Here is a 19,106-nt window from a genome sequence, read left to right as displayed (position 1 = left end):
ATTTTGGACCACCAAGAAGAGGACCACCATTTTCAGGCCTAAGGGGAATGCTGATGGGGATAGGAACCAGTGTCATGCCAGAACCGGAGCTGGCATTGTAATCAGGCTTAGCAGCCTCTGTCATAGCAGAGAAGAAAAAAATTAAGAGTGACCGATCAAGAGGCTGACTTAGCTGGCTTTTAGTCATTGGTGAGAGATTCATGAAATAAAAGGCTGAAAGGCAGACTGGATCTCTTGCTGTTGGACTAGTTAGTAATATTAGATTGCATTTATTTGCCACAGACATATGAGGTCTAGCCTTAAACCATGAACCGCCAACTTTAAATCACCACCATTTCTTTTTACAACTCGCAATCTGCTGGATTGTAGATCATGCAAACGTGTAGGGCTCTAAAAGCAGTTGAGCATTAGCCAGACTGAGAGTGAGGAGGCACAAATGCAAGACAGGAGGAGGGAGCTTGAGAAGAGGAGGGCGGGTACAGTGGTGGCTGCTGGCACTCTCTGCAGTAGAGATCTGCTGAGAGCACCAGAGCAGAGCTCCTCTACAAACCACAGCCGCAGGGCTCCCACTGCAGCTCAGAGGAAGACCTCACACAGAAATATACACCAGAGGAGAAGGTGTTGCCTCACAAGACCACAAGACAGAAGAGAAGACAGAGAGAAGGAGAGAGATCAGACAAATACGGAGAGTAGGTGAGAAGAACCGGACGTGGTCCTCTGCTTTTTCCCGGACGAACAGCAGAACTTCCAGCTCTCCACGTTCTACTTTGGGAGTCTGTTTAATAATTTCTCTTCTGCCTCACGTTGGTGTGGAACACAAGTTTGCTTTTTTTAAAAGTTTGACATGCAGGTCTGGATTTTTATTTCCAACCAACATATCTGCCCATCTGGTTCTTTTGGCTCAAAGTTCACCACAGTGTGTGTGTGTTTGTGTGTATGTGCCTGTTTTTGAGTGAGCATCACTTTCTGACTGAATGTAATACACTTGAGTGAACAGAGACTGAAAGCGAATATACATTGTTTTGTTTTTAAGCTACAATAATATAATAAGCTTCAATTTTTCAAATCAGTTCATACTTTTTTCCCCCTCCACAAAGATCCCCTTAAAGAACTGCAAGATGTCACATCACAAACACGACTGAGGCAGATTCCTCTTTGCAATAAGGACCCCACAATACAGCAGTATCTCCTGAAGGGACATTTGCCAGTTTTAAACATATATTGGAGGAAACAGTTTCTCTCTGGTGAAGCTTCAGCCTTGTCGGACCCCTGCCTCTACCTCAGGATGGCTGGCTGTACCAGCCGCTGCAGACAGGGGGTTCTCAAGTTAATCCAGTCCTTGCAGAGATTGGTCTCAGGAACCCTCACAAAAGGTACCGTGGCTTTCTACTCTGACACAAACACACGTACATCAAATCTTTCACTTTAATGTGCATTTAAACAGTTTATGTTTTTGTGTACTTGATTGAATACAGTGATTATGCAAAAAAAAAAGTGTGTATAGATTTTATTTGCATGCCTCTATTGAGTTTTGATATATTGTGATATACTGTATATTGTGGTCAAGGTCGAATTCAGTTCCCACAGGTGTCTATTCATTGCCTTTGCTTTGCAAGTGTAAGTGTATAAGAGCTTCAGCTATATAAAAACAATATTATTTGGTGGTGTAGTCATGCTTAAATGTAACATAGTCACATGCCTATTTTCAGTCTAAATACCAGCAATTGAAGCTGCAAACTGAGTTTGAAATGCTAATGTCTGTCAGGATTAACATTTGTTGAGTTTTGGACACTGGGATAGTGTGAAATACTGTAACTGGTGCTATGTTGGTGGTAGCGGGATATATATATATATAATTTATACTATATATATATATAAACAGAGGCACTGAGGGGGCTTGTTAGGGACTCTCAGAGGTGGGTTGATAAGATATTTCTGAAATTATTCACAAAAAAATGAGAAAAGAATTTGGGACTTTTCTCAATTTTTTCCCTCACCCGATGTTTCCTTGTAAAATATGGGATATTTTCACATCTTTGTGGATTTTAAAACAGCTTCAAGAGAAACAAACTGAGAAGGAAAATCGCATCACTCCTGCAAAACAGCTTAATTTGACATAGAGATCCAACATTCACGAGTTGAAGGTCAGCCATGCAAAATTTTTCCAGTTTATGTTTTTATTTTTTACACATTTATTCGATCTACTACTAGACCTTCCCTGGAAACATATTCTATTCACTGTCACATGTGCAAGCACAGATCTCCTTCACACCAGGGATGAGTAACACGCAGGGTGTGATGGACAGGTACATCATGCAAGAGGTTTGTTTTGTGGAAAGTGCTGATTTGTTTGCAGTAAAAAGGGATTTAAAAGGAATTGTTGGGTTTGGATTAGGTTTCCTGTATGATCTGGGTAAGAGCTGAAGAGTGACGTCACGTGTGCGCCATCCGCACATCCCCTGAGCAACAGTTGCGATGCATTCTCAACATTTTGATGTTTATCACCTTCGTGTTAAAAGCCCTGGCTCTCTCTCCTCCTCACGACTTCCATCGTCCTGTTGTTCGAAGTTACTTTTCACCTCAACAGCAGAAAATACAAATGCTGAGTCAGAGTCAGAGTGCACCTGCAAGTCAGTCACGACTGATAAAACACGTTTCTCTGTTCTGATATAAATTTAAAGATGAAACCTAAACACAAATGTGGCATATGAAATATTTGTGCAGGTGGTGCTTCTTTTCAACTCACTGTGGGTCGTGGATCTTTCTTTCTTTCTGCATTTTTCCCACCTTTTGTCTCCTTGAATAGACATGCAGACACCAAATGCTTATTTTCCAACCAAGAATATTTGGATACCATCTAGCTCTAGGCTTTGCAAGGACAACCACTGCCAGGAATTGATTTCTTACAGAGAAATAAACCGAACTTGACAGCAAACACACAAAAAGAAACAACCACATCAGGCAGGAATGTCACAAAAAGACATATAGATATATGTAAAACCTAAAAATATATTCCAAAGTAGCAAGTTAGTTGCAAGAACACTACCCAATAGTATCTTGTATGATGATCCTATTCAGGCATTTTCTACAGTTTCTGTCACAAATATGAATATGCAATTGTCAGGAGCACTGCTTCCCATATAAAGCAGAAATCCATCCAGTGTTGTTCTCTGTTTTACCTTCACACTGATCAACAACAATGATCACCTGACAGTTACAGTGTTCCTTTGACATGAAAAAGTAAAATTGTAATGCAATGTCATAAAAGCTGCTGAGATGCGTTCTAAACTCGTGGCTTTGTCATCTACTGTGCTATTCTAGAAATAATATAGCCTACTTATGGCTGCATGGGTTGACAATCTGGGTCATGCACCGCAGCCACAAGTCTTTAGTGTCTAAAAACGGAGGGACTCTGGACGATCCGTCCGTTTATGTAAGAAAGAAATATGCAATTCCAAACCTACTTTTTACAGCCAGGGACTAATCTTCAAAGACTTGGACTAATTACCAGATTTAAGCGGTGATGTATTGACATTTCGATGTTGTCCTGTGTGCAGAGGCAACAGTTTATATAGATACTTTAAATGTTCATTAAGGAGTGGCTTCTTGACTTGGCGTGGGCAGCATAAGAGCAAAAGACAGCTTGAAAGAAGCTCTCCCACGCTAAAAAATAAATAAATTAATCCACAGTGTGACTTAAGTACACAAGTTACTGATTCAAGGGCACGGGGTTTTTTCATTAGTCACTTTTGTAGATGCCAGCTATTTTCCCCTGTGTGTCCTCAAAGGTAGTTGATGAAAGAGTGTAAATTCCATTGAAGATCCAGTCCCTTAAGACCGAGCCTCCGCACATGTTTGCTGCCTCTCTCCTTCTTTTGTGCCGATTGCGCTGCCCTTTTGTAACTTCAAGGTTAAGATGCTTGTGCATTGGGCAGCGCATAGGCTGTGTCCTCATTCACTTCCATAATTGAATGTCACTGAGTTAATTAAGTGCCTCAAAATATTAAGTTTTAAATTATCTAAAATAGGGTCCATTGATTCTTTCATTTCAAGCCACAGTGGATTTTTTTTTTACTGTTAATGTGTGTAGAAAAATCCCTGCCTCTTTTCACTTCACATGAATGGAGGGTGAATATCTCAAGTCTATTTAGGCAGCCAGCTCACCTGTGTGAGGCCTTTTGTCCTTGATAGAGAACAAAGGAGCTGGCTGGCCTCATCCTCACCTTCACTTATTCTCAATGTTTGAGCTGCGTATTTGATGTGAGTCATCCCTTTTTGTTCCACACACTCATAGTATATTCAGTAGGTAAATTTATAGTATAAATGTTGATTTCTCCATTGTCTTAAGATTTGTTTAGATTAAGTATCTTTGTTCAATTGTTAATTGACCCTTAAGTTTGAGTTGTGTGGATTAATATGTTGCTGTTCTATTATTTCTCCTTTCCACCAGAAAACAATCAGCCAACAATAAATGAGACTCAATCGGATCCCCTGTGTTTGTGCAGTGTTCTGATCGACAATCCATTGCGTTGCTTCACCAAACCACGCACCAGTTTATTCCCCACACCAACCCCAAACCAATATTTTACAGAGATAATATGAATATCTCACATGAACATGCCCATGTTTGCATATGTAAAATATACATTTTAATTAGGTGGAGACACCAAAAAATACTAGTCTAGCACAATGTGATTTAGTAAGGAAAATCTGAATATTTACATATATATAAGACATAAAAATAAAAAATATTTGAGTGTTTATTTTAAGACTATTGTGTAAGGTTGCATCATAAATTGTAAATGTGTTCCTCTTATTGTGTCAGCACATACATTCTCAACCAAAGGGAGTGAGCGCTTCATTTACTTGGTAATATCTGCAAAACCCCCATGCAAATTTATAAATGCCAATGTCGTGTGACATGGAAAACGATACATCATGCAAATTGTGCAGAGGACCTGCGTGCTATCATATGCATGGAAGAAGGCTTGTGCACACATGCATATTCAGCTTCACACGCAAGCATATCAAGTAGACTGAAAAATTGAAGTCCCTTGTCTTCAGCACACACACACGCATCTCCAGTAGTTTAGTTTATTATGCATATTTGCTCCCATGCGCATAAAAAAAAAATACCTGTTAACCTTTAAAATGCTCTACTTAGACATGCAGGAGCATGTTTATTCATCTTCAGACCTTTGAACATTACAAGCTGGTGTGTCAGAGCTGTGAAAACAGCAGTGGTAATATACCTCAGGCCTTAAACTGACTTGACTCTTGCGATTATTCTCTCTGGTCCCTGATGGCTGCTGTATTTTAAGTGTTTATACTTGTATGCTGTACTTTATAGTCTTGTTTCACATAGTTCTGCTTTTATAAATACTTTTGTTGCAATCTCTACGATGTAAGAAAAATCTTAAACTTAATGAAAAATTGAAAGTTGTGTTATCAGACATTTGTTTTCCTTAAAAAAAAATTAAAAAAAGCAACTGCTGTGTTATTTCTTGCCAGTTTAATGAATCAGATATGGCCTCAGCCTAGTGAGAAAGAAAGCCCTGATCAGTTGTGCCGAAGGCAGCACTAAAGTCCAGAACAAGAATCCACAGGAATCGCCTGCGTTAGCATTCATTAACAGGTCATTAGTGACTTTAATCAGGGCCGTCTCAGTGCTTCTCAAAGATACGATTGTTTTTCCACTGCACCAAGGAAAAGCTTAGAAAGACAGATACCCACTCATCCCTAAGCTGCACCTGTCCCTTGCTCTTACTGTCCAAGTCACTAAGTGCATCACCTTGCAGTGAAATTCACATCATCGCACACTGTTGGAGACTGATTCATATCTATGGGCCGTGTACTTCGAGCATGCATCTAACACATGACAGAACCGTCCAGCATTTGTTCTCCCCAGAAGCTATGTCTCATCCTTCTCCTCTCGTTCTCTCTCTCTCTCTTCGTCCGTGGCTGTAAAAGCAGTGGATTGAAGCCGACAAGTGTGTGTCTCTGCTTTTAAAATTTTTACATCACCTGACTACACGCTTTTATGTAACCGTCTTCTCCTGGACTTATTTTTATCTCTCGCCTCCTCTGTGTGTTTCATTCTCTTACCTTAATTCTGAACTTCATTGTTTGACTTTCTGATATTTACACACTGATTCCACTTTTGTGCATAGTATTCGGTGCACTGAACAGTCTGGTCATGGTTGAGTGATGTGTACTGTTGTGGTGTAGTACTAAGTTCGGCCTACATTGCTCGTCTGTTGTTATTTTTTGCTCACATTGTGTTTATTCATGAGCAAATTGAGCTTGCAAAGACAGCCCGAGCTGCTGATGGTATCAGGAAACATTGTACTCTGCTGCCACCTGTTGTTCAAAGAAGTGAGTGCTTTGAGCTATGTACTTAGAAAGTACATAACACTGTGTGATCTGAGGTTGAGCAATAAAGCAGCGGATACAGTCACCATTCTAATTAAGTGTGTGAAAGCTATTTAGATTTGTGTATTTGTGCTGACCTTTCTCCTTGAACACAATTAAAAAGTGTTCTTCAGCTTCTTTTTTTAATTTTTTTGTGTGCATTGGCTCAGTTTGCTCGCTCAGATGCTTTGTGCTCGAAAATAATAATAATCCATCTCATTTAATAGAGCCCGTGACACATGTGCAGCAGACAGAGAAATGTCAAAGTGAAGGAGAGAGCAGTAGACACGAAATAATTCACTAGTGGGAGCTCTTGCATAATGAGAAGCACTTATCTGGTCTGAAACTGCCATCTCATGCCAAAACAGAGATTGCGGTTTCCCTAGATCAAAAGACTGTTCAAAAAAATTCCATTTGTTGAGCCTCGAAAGAAACATTCAATGCTGTATTTTATCACATTTACATAATTAATACAGTCAGATGAAGGAAAATCTAACTGATGATACAGTCTCAGGTGTCATCGGCTTGCCTGAAATAATTCATAAGTTAAATGGCTTTTCGTGAATAATAAGTGCTACGTTCTTCAGAATCGCATGAAAGATGAATGCGGTGGGAGTTCTGAAGAGCGCAGAATTAAAAGAAAGTCATGCATCTGTTGATTATTACGGATATGAATTGGCATGTTGGCCAACAAAGGCTACTGAGTAAGTGGGTAACACGTGATGACTCTTGATGAAAGGTTAGTATGCTGTATGTTGTATTGTCAGTGTGTGAGACAGTGATTTGCATGCTCCCAGTTTGCAGAAAGAGTCAGACGTCCCCGCAGAAATACAGCAAAATAAAGCTGTGGACAGGGTCAGCAGGGTTTTATTCACATATCAAAAAAAATCAATATCAATTCGCACTCCTTTAACTTGCCATCAGACCTGCGGCATAGTACACTGTAGTGACTGTCCAAACTCGAGTCACTTCAGCAGGTAGAGTGTGGTGTTTGTAACGCTTCATTCATCAGACAAAGAAATGAGACCTTTACAACATTTATTGCACCGTTGAATAGTTAAACTTACATTTTCATGATTGGGCTTGCAATTGATGCATTTACAGTAAGAACCATGTGCTGTCCATTACCTATTAACCTTGACTATCTTCCATCCATCCATCCATCCATTTTCTGTTACCGCATATCCTTATTAGGGCCACAGGGTGTTGGAGCCTATCCCAGCTGGCATTAGGCAAGAGGTGGGGTATACCCTGGACTGATCTTGCCTGAGCTAATTATTTATTTATTTATTTGGGGCGTTTTATGCCTTTAATGATAGTACAGCTGAAGATAGACAGGAAGCAGGGGGCAGAGAGAGGGGGAGTGACACGCAGTAAATGGCCGTCCGATGCGGGATTCGAACTCCAGCTGCAGCGAGGACTATAGCCTCCACACACGGGGCGGCCGCTTAACCCACTACGCTACCGACCGCCCCTTGCCTGAGCTAATTAATACACCTAGTGCTCATCTGTTAATCAGCATGCAAAGAAAAACAATACTCTAGTGGTTCAATCAGACTTCACAGACAAGTGGAAAGGGCTGCCTGATCACCTAAGTACCTCATACAACCTCACTTCCAAACTATCCCTTTAACAAATGCGTTCATGCTCTATTTGTCTTGATTTTTATTCGTATTGATCCATTGACTATTCGACAGTCCCTCTAACAAAGCTGTGACTGATGAGTCCTGTTGGTGGTGGTGAGCTGAACTTGACTAGATCATGAACCGGTTAAAAGATAATGAAGTCACCATGAAGTCAGACCGCAGTGCAGTGTCCTCGGTACGTGTGACGGGAGTTCCAGATGGCAAACATCTGTCACGGGGATTACAACTGGTTACTTATTGTAATCAGAGTACTTAATTCTCCATCTGCGAGTGTTTGTTTGTATGTGTTGATGTGTCAGTGGGCTCAGAGAAGCGGAGGGGAAAGATTGTTTAAACATCTGTGATATCACTTGGAGTTTTTATTTATGCTTCCCGCTCTGAGTTGAAGTGGTTGTGCGGAGTTTTTCCACGTAGTAAAAGTGATGAATATTTGATAGAAAAATGCATGAAAGGAAATCACCGAATGCAAAGTGTGTGTGTTATTTTCTGAGACAATAATCTGAGTGGAGGGAATAGGAATGTGAAAAAAAAATAAGCCAATGTAAGGACAGCTAGCGTGATAGGGATGTATATTTATCGGAATTATGCATGACCTTATGTTTAATTAATCAGCGCATGTTAAGTTCTTATCTCAGCTTCACCTGAGCAATCACAGGACTGCCTTTCAGCAAACAGCTTCATTTGAATATCAGTGGAGTTCTGTGCCGTCCTGTGCTATTCAAACATGACAGACAAACACATAGCAGAAACAAGGCAGCCATCCAAGGCTTACATAACTATGAGAGAATAGATATTCTGTTTATGAAAGACTGCAGACTTTCTTCTGCCTTTTTGCCAGTTAATGCTATGGTACACGTTTCGCATGCATGCCTTAATTTGATTTTTTTACACAGCCGTAACAGAGGAAGCAGGACGTAGAACTTTCAAGACTCAAGAAAGCTGAGATGGCGGTGAGAAAAAATGGCAGAGCATGAATTTTTAAAACCAAGAGAGGTTTTCTGAAGCCCACGCGCAGGCATACACCTACACACACACACACACATGCGCATATAAAGAAAGAGTGAGGCGGAGAGAACATTTACATTCCTGTAAATGTACGTTTTCCGTGCTTCACTCTATCCTCTTTACACTACATGGACTTTTTTAAAAATGAAATAATTGTGAATTTACATCTTGTGCAGAGAACAACGCTCAGACAACATATCCAAATCCTAAAACAAACTATAGCAACATCCTGTCTGAGACACCATTTTTACTCATTAGCTGTGCGGACCACAGCGAGTTGAGTTTTAATGCCTGGCACTTAATGGGAAATAAACATTACTCACTCCAACTGCTTTCCTTTCCCGCCGGACACAGTCTCATTTTCTTAATATCGAAGATGCTCCATGAATATTAATTGGCACCATTAAACATTCTTGATTGTACCGCAGGCAAATGTTACTGTTGTGAGCTTGACAACGAAGATGCTTTGTACCCGCAAGCTCATCATCGTACAAACAGTGCATCAGGGAGCAGAGCACTAATCTGAAGTGGTCTTGAACTGGTGTCATCATTAACCAATGGGTTGAGGTGTGTGTGTGTGTGTCAGGGCAGTAAAAAGAGATATAAGTAATGAAGATCTGTCAACTTTAAATGCACGACCTTCACCTGCTACAATTTACTTGTCAGTGGTGTCATTACTGAGTACAGCATCGGTTACCAGCACTCCACAATAACATGAGAGCACGAGGAGGCAGGCAGCTAGAAAGAGGGGGGCAAGGCTGACAGATGAGTAGAATAAGGCACAGAACGAAAGGAGCGGCGCAGAAAGGCAGGAGCAGCTTGTGTGTGTGTGTGTGTTTGGAAAAGGAGATCAGGAATCCAAGAGGTTCAGCTCAAAAGAAAAGAGTCTTCCTCCAGTGCCAGATCTGAAACCAGCAAGAGGGAAAAAACAGGGGCAAAGCCCCTTTAATACACAGAGCTGTGGATGCAGGTGAAGACAGAACGACAGGCTGACAACATCGTGAAATAAAACAAGAGGACTATTACTCTCTGGGTTCTTTGACCAGGCTGGTTTCCACGGTGACAACATGGGAGCAGTGGTGGGCACTTTGACCATGCAAACCAAGCAGAGGAGACCATCCAGAGGTACGTCAACATTAGTCAGAAAAAGATGGAGAAAAAGACAAAAGCGCAACAGAGAGAGCTCGATTGAATTGAGAGAGCGGGCTGAGAGAAAAAAAATGTTCGGATAATCCTTCTGGACTGTTTGTAGTTCATAATGTGTTTGTTTCTATGGAAAATAACACATTTAACATGAGTGATAACACTGATATGTTTGCCATATTTCTGTGGAGTGACTATAAGTCAGCCAGAAAAGCAAGTGCATTTACCAAATGTAACATGCCTGTAATCTCATTTTAAAATACATTAACCAATAGAATTGGTGATAATTTTTTTTATTATACAATAGTATTTTTTATTTATAGTAAAAATGTATAAATATTCACTGAAGTAGCAGCAGAACTGCGAAGGATCAAACAATACAAGGCGTGAGGCGTAACACTGTGCTCATGATGGAGAGATTACAGGATACAATGAAGTAGGATGTCCTTGAAAATAACCCAAGAGCAAAATCACTGACCCTGACTCTACGATTATGTGAGCATGTGTGTGTGTGTGTGTGTGTGTGTGTGTGTGTGTACGTTGAATGTGTAAGTGAGTGAGTGAGTGAGTGAGTAAGTGAAAGAGAGAGAGCGGGGAGAGAGGGTGGGGAGCGAATGAGGGTTCAGAGCATGTGAATTAACACGCAGCTCACATATCATACCTCTCCCTGGCCTTATGCTTGAGATCCTCGTTGTCATGGAGACTGGGTTGTAGGGGCATAAGACAAGAGCGTGAGCAATTCGCAAGCGGGGATGAATGACGAATTCATAGCGGCACGAAATGGAGATAAAATACATGAACCAGCACATGGGGGGAAAAAAGACTCGTGTTCGTTTTAACACAGATGAGATGAAATCATTTGTCCTTGTTCTGACAAAAGCCTCTCGAAATGATGAAAAAATAAGTAAGATAAGATAGAATAGACTTTAGTGATCCGCACGAGGGGGAATAAACATCAAAGCAGGACACAGATAAAAAAATAAGTCACAATTCGAAAAGCTTAGTATATACAGGGACTGTACCGTATGTCCTTGTGTCGAGGACTTGTTGCTTGTGTCACCGACCACCGGTTCCCATCCATTCTAAAGTCACCAGTGCAGTGGATACATGTGTGGTGTCTGGATTGTCGGAAATCACGACTCAAGTGTGCAAAAAGGAGCTCAGACGAAGGTCACCGCATAGACCAAGGATTTGAAGCGACAGCTCCTTGACATGAATGTGAAACAAAGATAGTAAAAACAAAAACAAAAAACATAGTCGCTGTCATTTCTAAAAAAATTACCCTTCTGTGTCATTTGGAATAAAGGAAGAAGTTTGAGATGATTGATATTAGTAAATTCGAGGCTCCAGAAAGCCTGTTTAGCAGCCAGTTATGAGATTGCAAGGCAACATGCAGGGTTTTCCAGGGAGTTGCCGGATTAAACAGACAAGATAGAACCTTTTATCAACGAGCCTTAAAGGTGCTGGTAGGTCACCATAGAACAGAGCCGCTTTACGCTGAGCAAGGCCGTCGAGAGTGGTATTAGTCTCCTCATCGAATTCTCAGAAAGAAAGCAAATTAGAGCATTACTCAAAATGTCAAACGGTTCACCATCACTGTGCACGCTGAACATCACAACCTGTTGGTCTGGACCAGCAGCACTTTTAACAAGCACTCACATGAACACTTGGTCTGTGTAAACACTGCTGGTACCGCAGCACGGCAGAGCTGCTGTTTGTCTAAAGTGCCATCTGACCATCTCCATAGCTTCATCATACAACACTTCCCTTCCAAGTAAATGCTGATTAATGTTTATGGGCCAGAGCAGCTGTTGTACCATTTATATCAAGCATGCAAGCTGCCTTGCATATAAGCATCAACAAGGAGAAGTCTGCAGCATTTCTGTGCCTGCATCTTGAAAGAATGATCTGGGAATAAGATCATTTTGTCAACTGGTTATTGTAAGTGTTTTAAACCCCCAGGTTGAAGTTAAAGGTGAGTCATTACTGGTAAACCTCAAATAAATTCAATATCAATATATCTCCTTTGTTGTCCTCCTTCTAGATCAATAGCTTAGTGTTAGTGTTTTTTTTTACCAAATCCCATTTATGTCATATTGTTCAGTCCTATTCTTGTGTTCTTGTGTTCTCTCACCTTTTTCCTTCGCACTCCAATCAACACCTCTGCCTGTTTCCCTCTCTCACCCTCGTCCTGTTTCATCTGTTTCTGATCACACCATCGCACTTGAGGGGAAAGCAAATGCACCCCGGCAGAAGAAATAGACGCCATACAGTAAAAACAAGCAGCTTTTTGTGTTTTGTTGTCATGTGATGAGAGGTTTTTTTTTATATATATATTCACAAAGAAAATAAACGTACAAATTATGTTTGACATACCCCCCACCACTCTTCACATTCATCCTGCGCTGTCTATCCCCATGACAACAAGTCAGAGAGATCGCAACAGGAGAGTGAGATGGAGGGAAGATTTAGAGAAAGACTCAGCAGAATAAACAAAAAACAGCAGGAAGCAGGGTCTAAAAGGGGATCAGCTGTAAAAAGAGGCCACGTTTAAACCAGAGATCTCAAACTCGTAATTTATAATTTCATATTATATCTAAATTAACATAAATTATATAGGATAGCCTCATAACCTACATATTTGTAAGCCTGGAAATCATGTTTGATCTATTTAAACCCACTTGTACAGCTGCAAATAATTGAATAGATTGGATTGAAACTGAAATCTAATAAATAACAAACTGGATACAAATGAGGTTGGCTCATGAACAAAAGCAGAAGCAATTATCCAAGTGCAAAGAAACAAATCGAGCTAATTAGAGCTTTACTTTAATATTATCATGGCATCCAGATGCTTCTAGGAATTGCTGGAAACTGGATAACCAACAGGATATTTGATAGAAATTTCAAATAAATCCCCCTCTGGAAGATGATGCATGATACTGGATAGAGTTTCAGTGTCGAACATTAATCTTGACGCCGCTGCTGAATGGGCTGAAATAAATGAGTCATCGCCGCCATCAACAAAAGCAGGCGTATTATATTTATTTGAATCATTTCTTAAAGGCCCACTGAACACAGATTCACGTGTGTGCACATGTGAACATTTGTCAAGGCGTTGCTTGCTCTGTCAGCTTTTATTGGTATGATTTAATGTGTTAAAATGACTTGTTCTCCATTACATATTGCTTAGATCACAGGAATCGAGTGGGACATAAAAGTAGTGCTACAAAAATCATCATGTGTCAATATCCCATCCTGCCAGATCAATATAAGGTTGTAGATGTTTGTGGATTTTTCAGTAAAAGGCTTGGATGTTTGCTCATGTTTGGGAACTTATTGGTGTGTGGATTGTGTCCACTGCTGGATGTCAGGATGGAAGTATTGCCCTGTGGCTGGAGACAGTTGTAGTGACAACTCCTCATGTCATTAACCACCATCCATCTCCACAGCACGGAGCACTATGCTGCCATTAATAAAATCCCTCAACACCTGAGGGGAAAGCAATGTAGCTTTTGTCAAATCCGTCCTTTTATCTCATGTAACCTCCTCATTCTGCCGTATCACTCTGCTGCTTCACATGAGCACCCTTTTCTGCTGTCTAATCGAAATTTTGATATGTTTCTTGCCGGCTTAACATTATCAAGCTTCGCTGAGCTGTCTCTTTCCTGTGTGTTACAGTTTCCTTATTTCTAAAGACTGTAGGAAGAGCACGTGTCTGACAGGGATTGTAGAAGTCTTGACATGATTCTGTGTAATAAGTATACTTCTTTCTCTCTCTCTCTCTCTCTCTCTCTCTCTCTCTCTCTGCCTCTCTCTTCCCTTAAGATAAAGCAGACGATGAGCTCGAGATGACGATGGTGTGTCACAGGCCAGAGGGTCTTGAGCAACTGGAAGCCCAGACTAATTTCACCAAACAGGAGCTGCAGATCCTCTATCGTGGTTTCAAGAATGTAATCACACACGTTTTTTTTATTTATTATATCAGTCTGGATCAAAGTGGTGAACCAACAAAGCCATAATCAGCTACCATGACAAAAAATCCAGCAGCAACGTTACTCTCCTGAAGCCTGACTACTAAAACCATTGCATAATAACCTATAAAAAACCCCAACAAATCCAGATATTTCTCATTTTATTTTAGTATAAAGAAGTATAACTGGAGTAACTGAGAAAAAAAAAATCTGAATCTTAAGAAAATAAATGTCATTTCAGAAATGTTCTCCCACAGTCAGTTGGTCATTTGCATTAGAATTTACTGTGGATCTACAACGGCATAAACAGTTACATGTCACATGTATTTTTGAAAACAATATCATCTTTTATTTCTTTCTTGATTCAGTGAATAAATCAGAAGTAGCAGTGAAGTGTATTGATAAATTGGAATCACTGGCTTTTCTCAACACGTTGCAAAGTCATGCCGTGGATCAGATTGGACCCTTTGGCGGGCTGATTCTTGCAGTAGAGTAACCCGATTCATCTTTTTTTTTTTCTCCACAGGAATGTCCAAGCGGTGTCGTAAATGAGGAGACATTCAAACACATTTACGCACAGTTCTTCCCTCATGGAGGTAAAGTGCAATGTTTTCAAACCTCCTCATTGCTCTGTGAAACTTTCTGAGACCTCACACTTTAAGTTTTTGTGTTGCAGATGCAAGCATGTACGCACATTACCTTTTCAATGCGTTTGACACTACAAACAACGGCTCCATTAAGTTTAAGGTAAAAAAAAAAGAAGAAATCGTACTCGTTTCTTGACTTCCATGTGCTGTGATGCTTTCAGAATCTGGGTTTATCTTCTGTTTCATTGCTGCCAGGACTTCGTAATGGGTTTGTCTATACTGCTGCGAGGAACACTAAGAGAGAAACTTGAGTGGACGTTTCACCTTTATGACATTAACAGAGATGGCTACATAAACAGAGAGGTGAGACTGCACTCTCGCAAACATATGCAGTGATTTACGTCGCGTCTAATGTCTCACCTCAAGGAAGAATGGTTTCTTTTTTTTCCAGGAAATGACTGAGATTGTCAGAGCCATTTATGACATGATGGGCAAGTACACCTACCCTGCACTAAAGGGAGACGTGCCACAGCAGCACGTGGATGCCTTTTTCCAGGTTAATTTGTGCTACACAGCATTAACACATCAAAAGTCAGTGATTTTGTTAAAAGTGACAGGTGATTTTAAATCCACTGTGTTTACACAGCATGGGGGAGAAACAAATTGACTCTTAATGTCGCTTGTCACACGTCAGTAGTTTCGCAAATAAACCTCCATGGTTTTATTGAGACACTTTGGATTTACTATAAGCTTTTGGATAAGGCTTATAAAACTTCTATATTATTAGTCATCACAGTCCATATGGCAACTTATGTCTTTATTTTATGACCACTGTCTTTTATTTTCCTATATCGTGTTCTATAGTGTGAACTGTTCGACATTTTCTGCACGCTGATGTCTGTTGCAACACAAGCTCACAATGAACACAACAATTACAAAATGTTTATTTCCGTCAGATAGTGAATCACATTTTTATGACATGGTTTTTTATTTTTCACAGAAAATGGATAAAAACAAAGACGGAGTGGTGACTTTAGAGGAGTTTGTCATAGCCTGCCAGGAGGTATGTATTGTCCTACATCGGAATAGTCTATTTCGATATATATAAAAACATATATGCCAACTTTCAAGAGCCAAAGTTGGAAGAATATAAAAACAAACAGGTTGTTTGATGTAAAAATACATATTCAAGGTTTTTCAAAGTTCTTCTTCCAGTTCAACTTTCATGTGGATTTTTGTGTACGGTACATCTAAATGTGTTCAACGTGTTCAAAATAATACATATTAACACACGAATGCATAAGGCCATACCCAGTAAGAGAAAACAGACTTGAACATCACAAAGAATATAGATTCAAAGCATCCAAGCGTTTGAAACTGAAGTCATATTTAATGTGCAAAGAATATCAGTGCTGTCTTCATGCAGCCTATACAACAGGGCTGACTATATATTATTATAGATACTATACTTCACTATATGTATGTACATTGCTTGTTAATTGCATCATTCTTCCCTGGTGACTTGTCTTCTCTCTCCACAGGATGAAACCATGATGAGATCCATGCAGCTGTTTGAAAACGTGATGTAGGACAAGGAGAGATGATGGAGACAAAGACATGGAAAATGAGAGGGCTTAGTGTGAGTGCGTGTGTGTGGATGCATATGTGCAATACGTCGGTCTCTCCTCCTCTTCTCATTTCCTTCAGCTGTGGTCTGGATGCAGCCAAGAATGCCCCACAATGACTGAAATGAAGGGACTTGGACTGGAATGTTTTCAGCTTTCCTGCAGAGATTTTTCCACACAATACAAAGTGACTGAAAAGACATCGCTCTCAGTCCCGTCTCACAGATAAAGATGATCCTACATTAGAAGGCTTCTCCCAGCCAGCAAAAAGCTAGTGTTCAAACCGGTGGAACTATTGTTTTCTTTTTGCCAAACGTTGCTCCTTTTTTGAAACATACTGTAAATGCATGCTTTTGCAAGAGGTTTTGGTTCATCTCCAAACATTTGTCATAACTGTCATGGGAATTTGGCCACAAAGACTTCTATATTTATCTCATGCATCTAGTGGTTGACAGATATGGAACATGTTTCGAATGTCATGGTTTCAGTGACCCTGTACTTTTGTGTCGACCTGGCTGTGTGGTCTGTCTGATGCTTATTGTTAAGAGTCTGTCCAAAGCTTTAAGTAGCAAGTCAAACTATTCGGAAACAGTACGTTCTGTGGGTCTTATGTGGTAAATGTACCTGTCTCTGTGTCTATGTTGGAACTTGCTGTATGTTTTAGTGAAAAGAAAGGAGAAATCAAATCATTCTTATATTTTCACCTGCTGCTCTGCTTCTTGTGGTCAAATCGGTGTGTTTTTTTTTAGAACAAGTATTATGAAAAATGTGTAGACATTCTTGGATTTCATGATGAGGCGCCTGCAAAACAAATTTGTTGAATAATTAGAAAGAGGCTTGTGCTCATCAAACCAATAACTTTATTTGCACAGGTGATTACCGTTATCTTGTTAAGAGATGAAAACGTGAAGTCTGTGTGGTACCATTTTAATGATCACTTAGAGTCAGATGGTGATTGCTGGGCCATTCTATAGTGAAATCATAGTATAAGAAAGTTTCAGATTATCTTGCAGGGAAATACCACTGAATGTCAGCACCGGAATGTGATATTTTGATGACACTGAGGACAACTCTGTAAAAGTCAATATTTGGCACTGACTCCTCCGTCCAAACTAGATTTGTGATGTCACACTGACGTGCCGGTTCAGACAGAAGATTTCCTGTGAATCTCTGTGTGTTGAAAACACAGATTCCGAGCGAGCAGGTCCTAAGCCTCACTAGTGGTAAAAACTTCACTGCGGGTTACAAGGCCTTTTTAATTTTAAAGGGTGGAAGAAAACTTTTAATATAATAACCTGTATATATACTAGGTCTATATCTGAGTATTTCAAATGAATCTATGTGAGACTAATTGTTATTCTAGATGATTTAAGATCTAAAGTTAAATAAAACATGACAACATGACTTAACAGCATTATTCTGCATTAGAAATGTACACAGTTAAAACAACCAAAGAACTCATAGATCAAGAAAACAAAGAATATGCAAAAAGAAAAAAAAAGTATGTAAAGTATCTATGATTCATCAAAAAACGCTCTTTTTACACAAGGTTTCTGCATTTATTGCTTTGACTATTTGGGTTAATTATACAGTTATATAATAACCTAATATGAAATATCTATAAAATGTCGCTTAGTTCACTTAACAACAGAAAAGGTATCGCTTAAGGGAAAAAGTTAGGAACCGCTGTGCCAGGATACAATAGTTTAAGCATTAAAATATCACTCTCTGCTGTATGGTACGTCAGTGTGACATCACAGTCTCTGATATCTTGAGTTGTTGAATCTTAAATATAAATTTAATTCTAAGCCATATGAATAAAGATGTTCATTCTTAAATCGAGTGGTGTTTTGTTTTTGTTCTGTCTTTTTGGCCAAAGTCCCCAGGTTTCAATCCATTTAGCCCAAAGCCCATCACCTTTAATAAGACAGTTTCTCCCTTGAGGTAAACATTCATCCATCCAGCCGTTTCCTGTAACCACTTATCCTTATCAGGTAGCTGGAGTCAATCCCAGCTGGCACTGGGCGAGAGAGGCAGGGTACACCCTGGATGATTGGTTGCCAGTTCATTACCGGGGTTGAGTGACAACCAACCATTCACACTCACACCCAGTGTGCTGCCCTGAGTTATACATGAGGGTATGAAATTAAAGATCAGCTACTGAAAACAGAAAACACTAAAAACATGCCGAGCACAACAACTAAGAGCCAACAAAGAAAGATCCAAAATGGATGCAGCGGTTAGTGTTGAAAAAAGGCCAGGGATAAAGAACTGACTAAATGTTCTCATTACTTTTAGTTATGAATTGTTTCAACTAACCGCAGAACTTTTCTTCGTCTATGTGATCAGCAGCAAACTTCAGTCAAGCCTTAAGGTGTAGGTTCTGGAACAATGGCTTCCTTCTTGCACGGCAGCCTCTCAAACCATCCATCCATCCTTTCTTTATCAGGGTTATTAGGGACTGGGCCACCATGGACAAGTCACCAGTGCAAGTTCAGGGTACACAGAAATAAACAACCATTCACACTCACATTCACACCAATGGGCATTTAGAAAGAACCCACGCAGGACATGCAAACTCGACACAGAAACGCCCAAGTCGAGACTCAAACTAACTACACCACCGTGCCGCCCACCTTCTGCAGGCCATAACTGACCCACAAGAAAATGTGAACATTGCAGAGAAGTTGTTAATTTTTTAGTAGTCAAGGTAAA

At 40.1% G+C, this 19,106-nt stretch overlaps 1 protein-coding gene across 3 annotated transcripts; it reads left to right on the top strand.

Annotated features, from left to right (window-relative positions):
• The first annotated feature begins 512 nt into the window (after nucleotides 1-512).
• kcnip1b (Kv channel interacting protein 1 b) lies at nucleotides 513-18,213 on the top strand. 3 transcript variants are annotated; one of them, XM_019278124.2, is made up of 9 exons: nucleotides 513-693; nucleotides 1,098-1,373; nucleotides 14,034-14,158; nucleotides 14,706-14,775; nucleotides 14,856-14,926; nucleotides 15,022-15,129; nucleotides 15,218-15,322; nucleotides 15,767-15,829; nucleotides 16,308-18,213. In XM_019278124.2, the coding sequence occupies exons 2-9, from the start codon at nucleotides 1,286-1,288 to the stop codon at nucleotides 16,353-16,355; spliced, it is 678 nt and encodes a 225-aa protein (XP_019133669.1). In that variant the 5' UTR covers nucleotides 513-693; nucleotides 1,098-1,285; the 3' UTR covers nucleotides 16,356-18,213. The 3 variants fall into 3 exon arrangements, with proteins under 3 accessions (XP_019133669.1, XP_019133668.1, XP_010730474.1); XM_019278123.2 differs by having other exon boundaries at nucleotides 513-850; XM_010732172.3 differs by lacking the exons at nucleotides 513-693; nucleotides 1,098-1,373 and adding an exon at nucleotides 9,315-10,187.
• Nucleotides 18,214-19,106: the final 893 nt, after the last annotated feature.

Source organism: Larimichthys crocea, chromosome XXII (assembly GCF_000972845.2).
Source record: "Larimichthys crocea isolate SSNF chromosome XXII, L_crocea_2.0, whole genome shotgun sequence".
NCBI lineage: Eukaryota > Metazoa > Chordata > Actinopteri > Sciaenidae > Larimichthys > Larimichthys crocea.
This window is presented reverse-complemented; position numbering and strand designations above follow the sequence as displayed.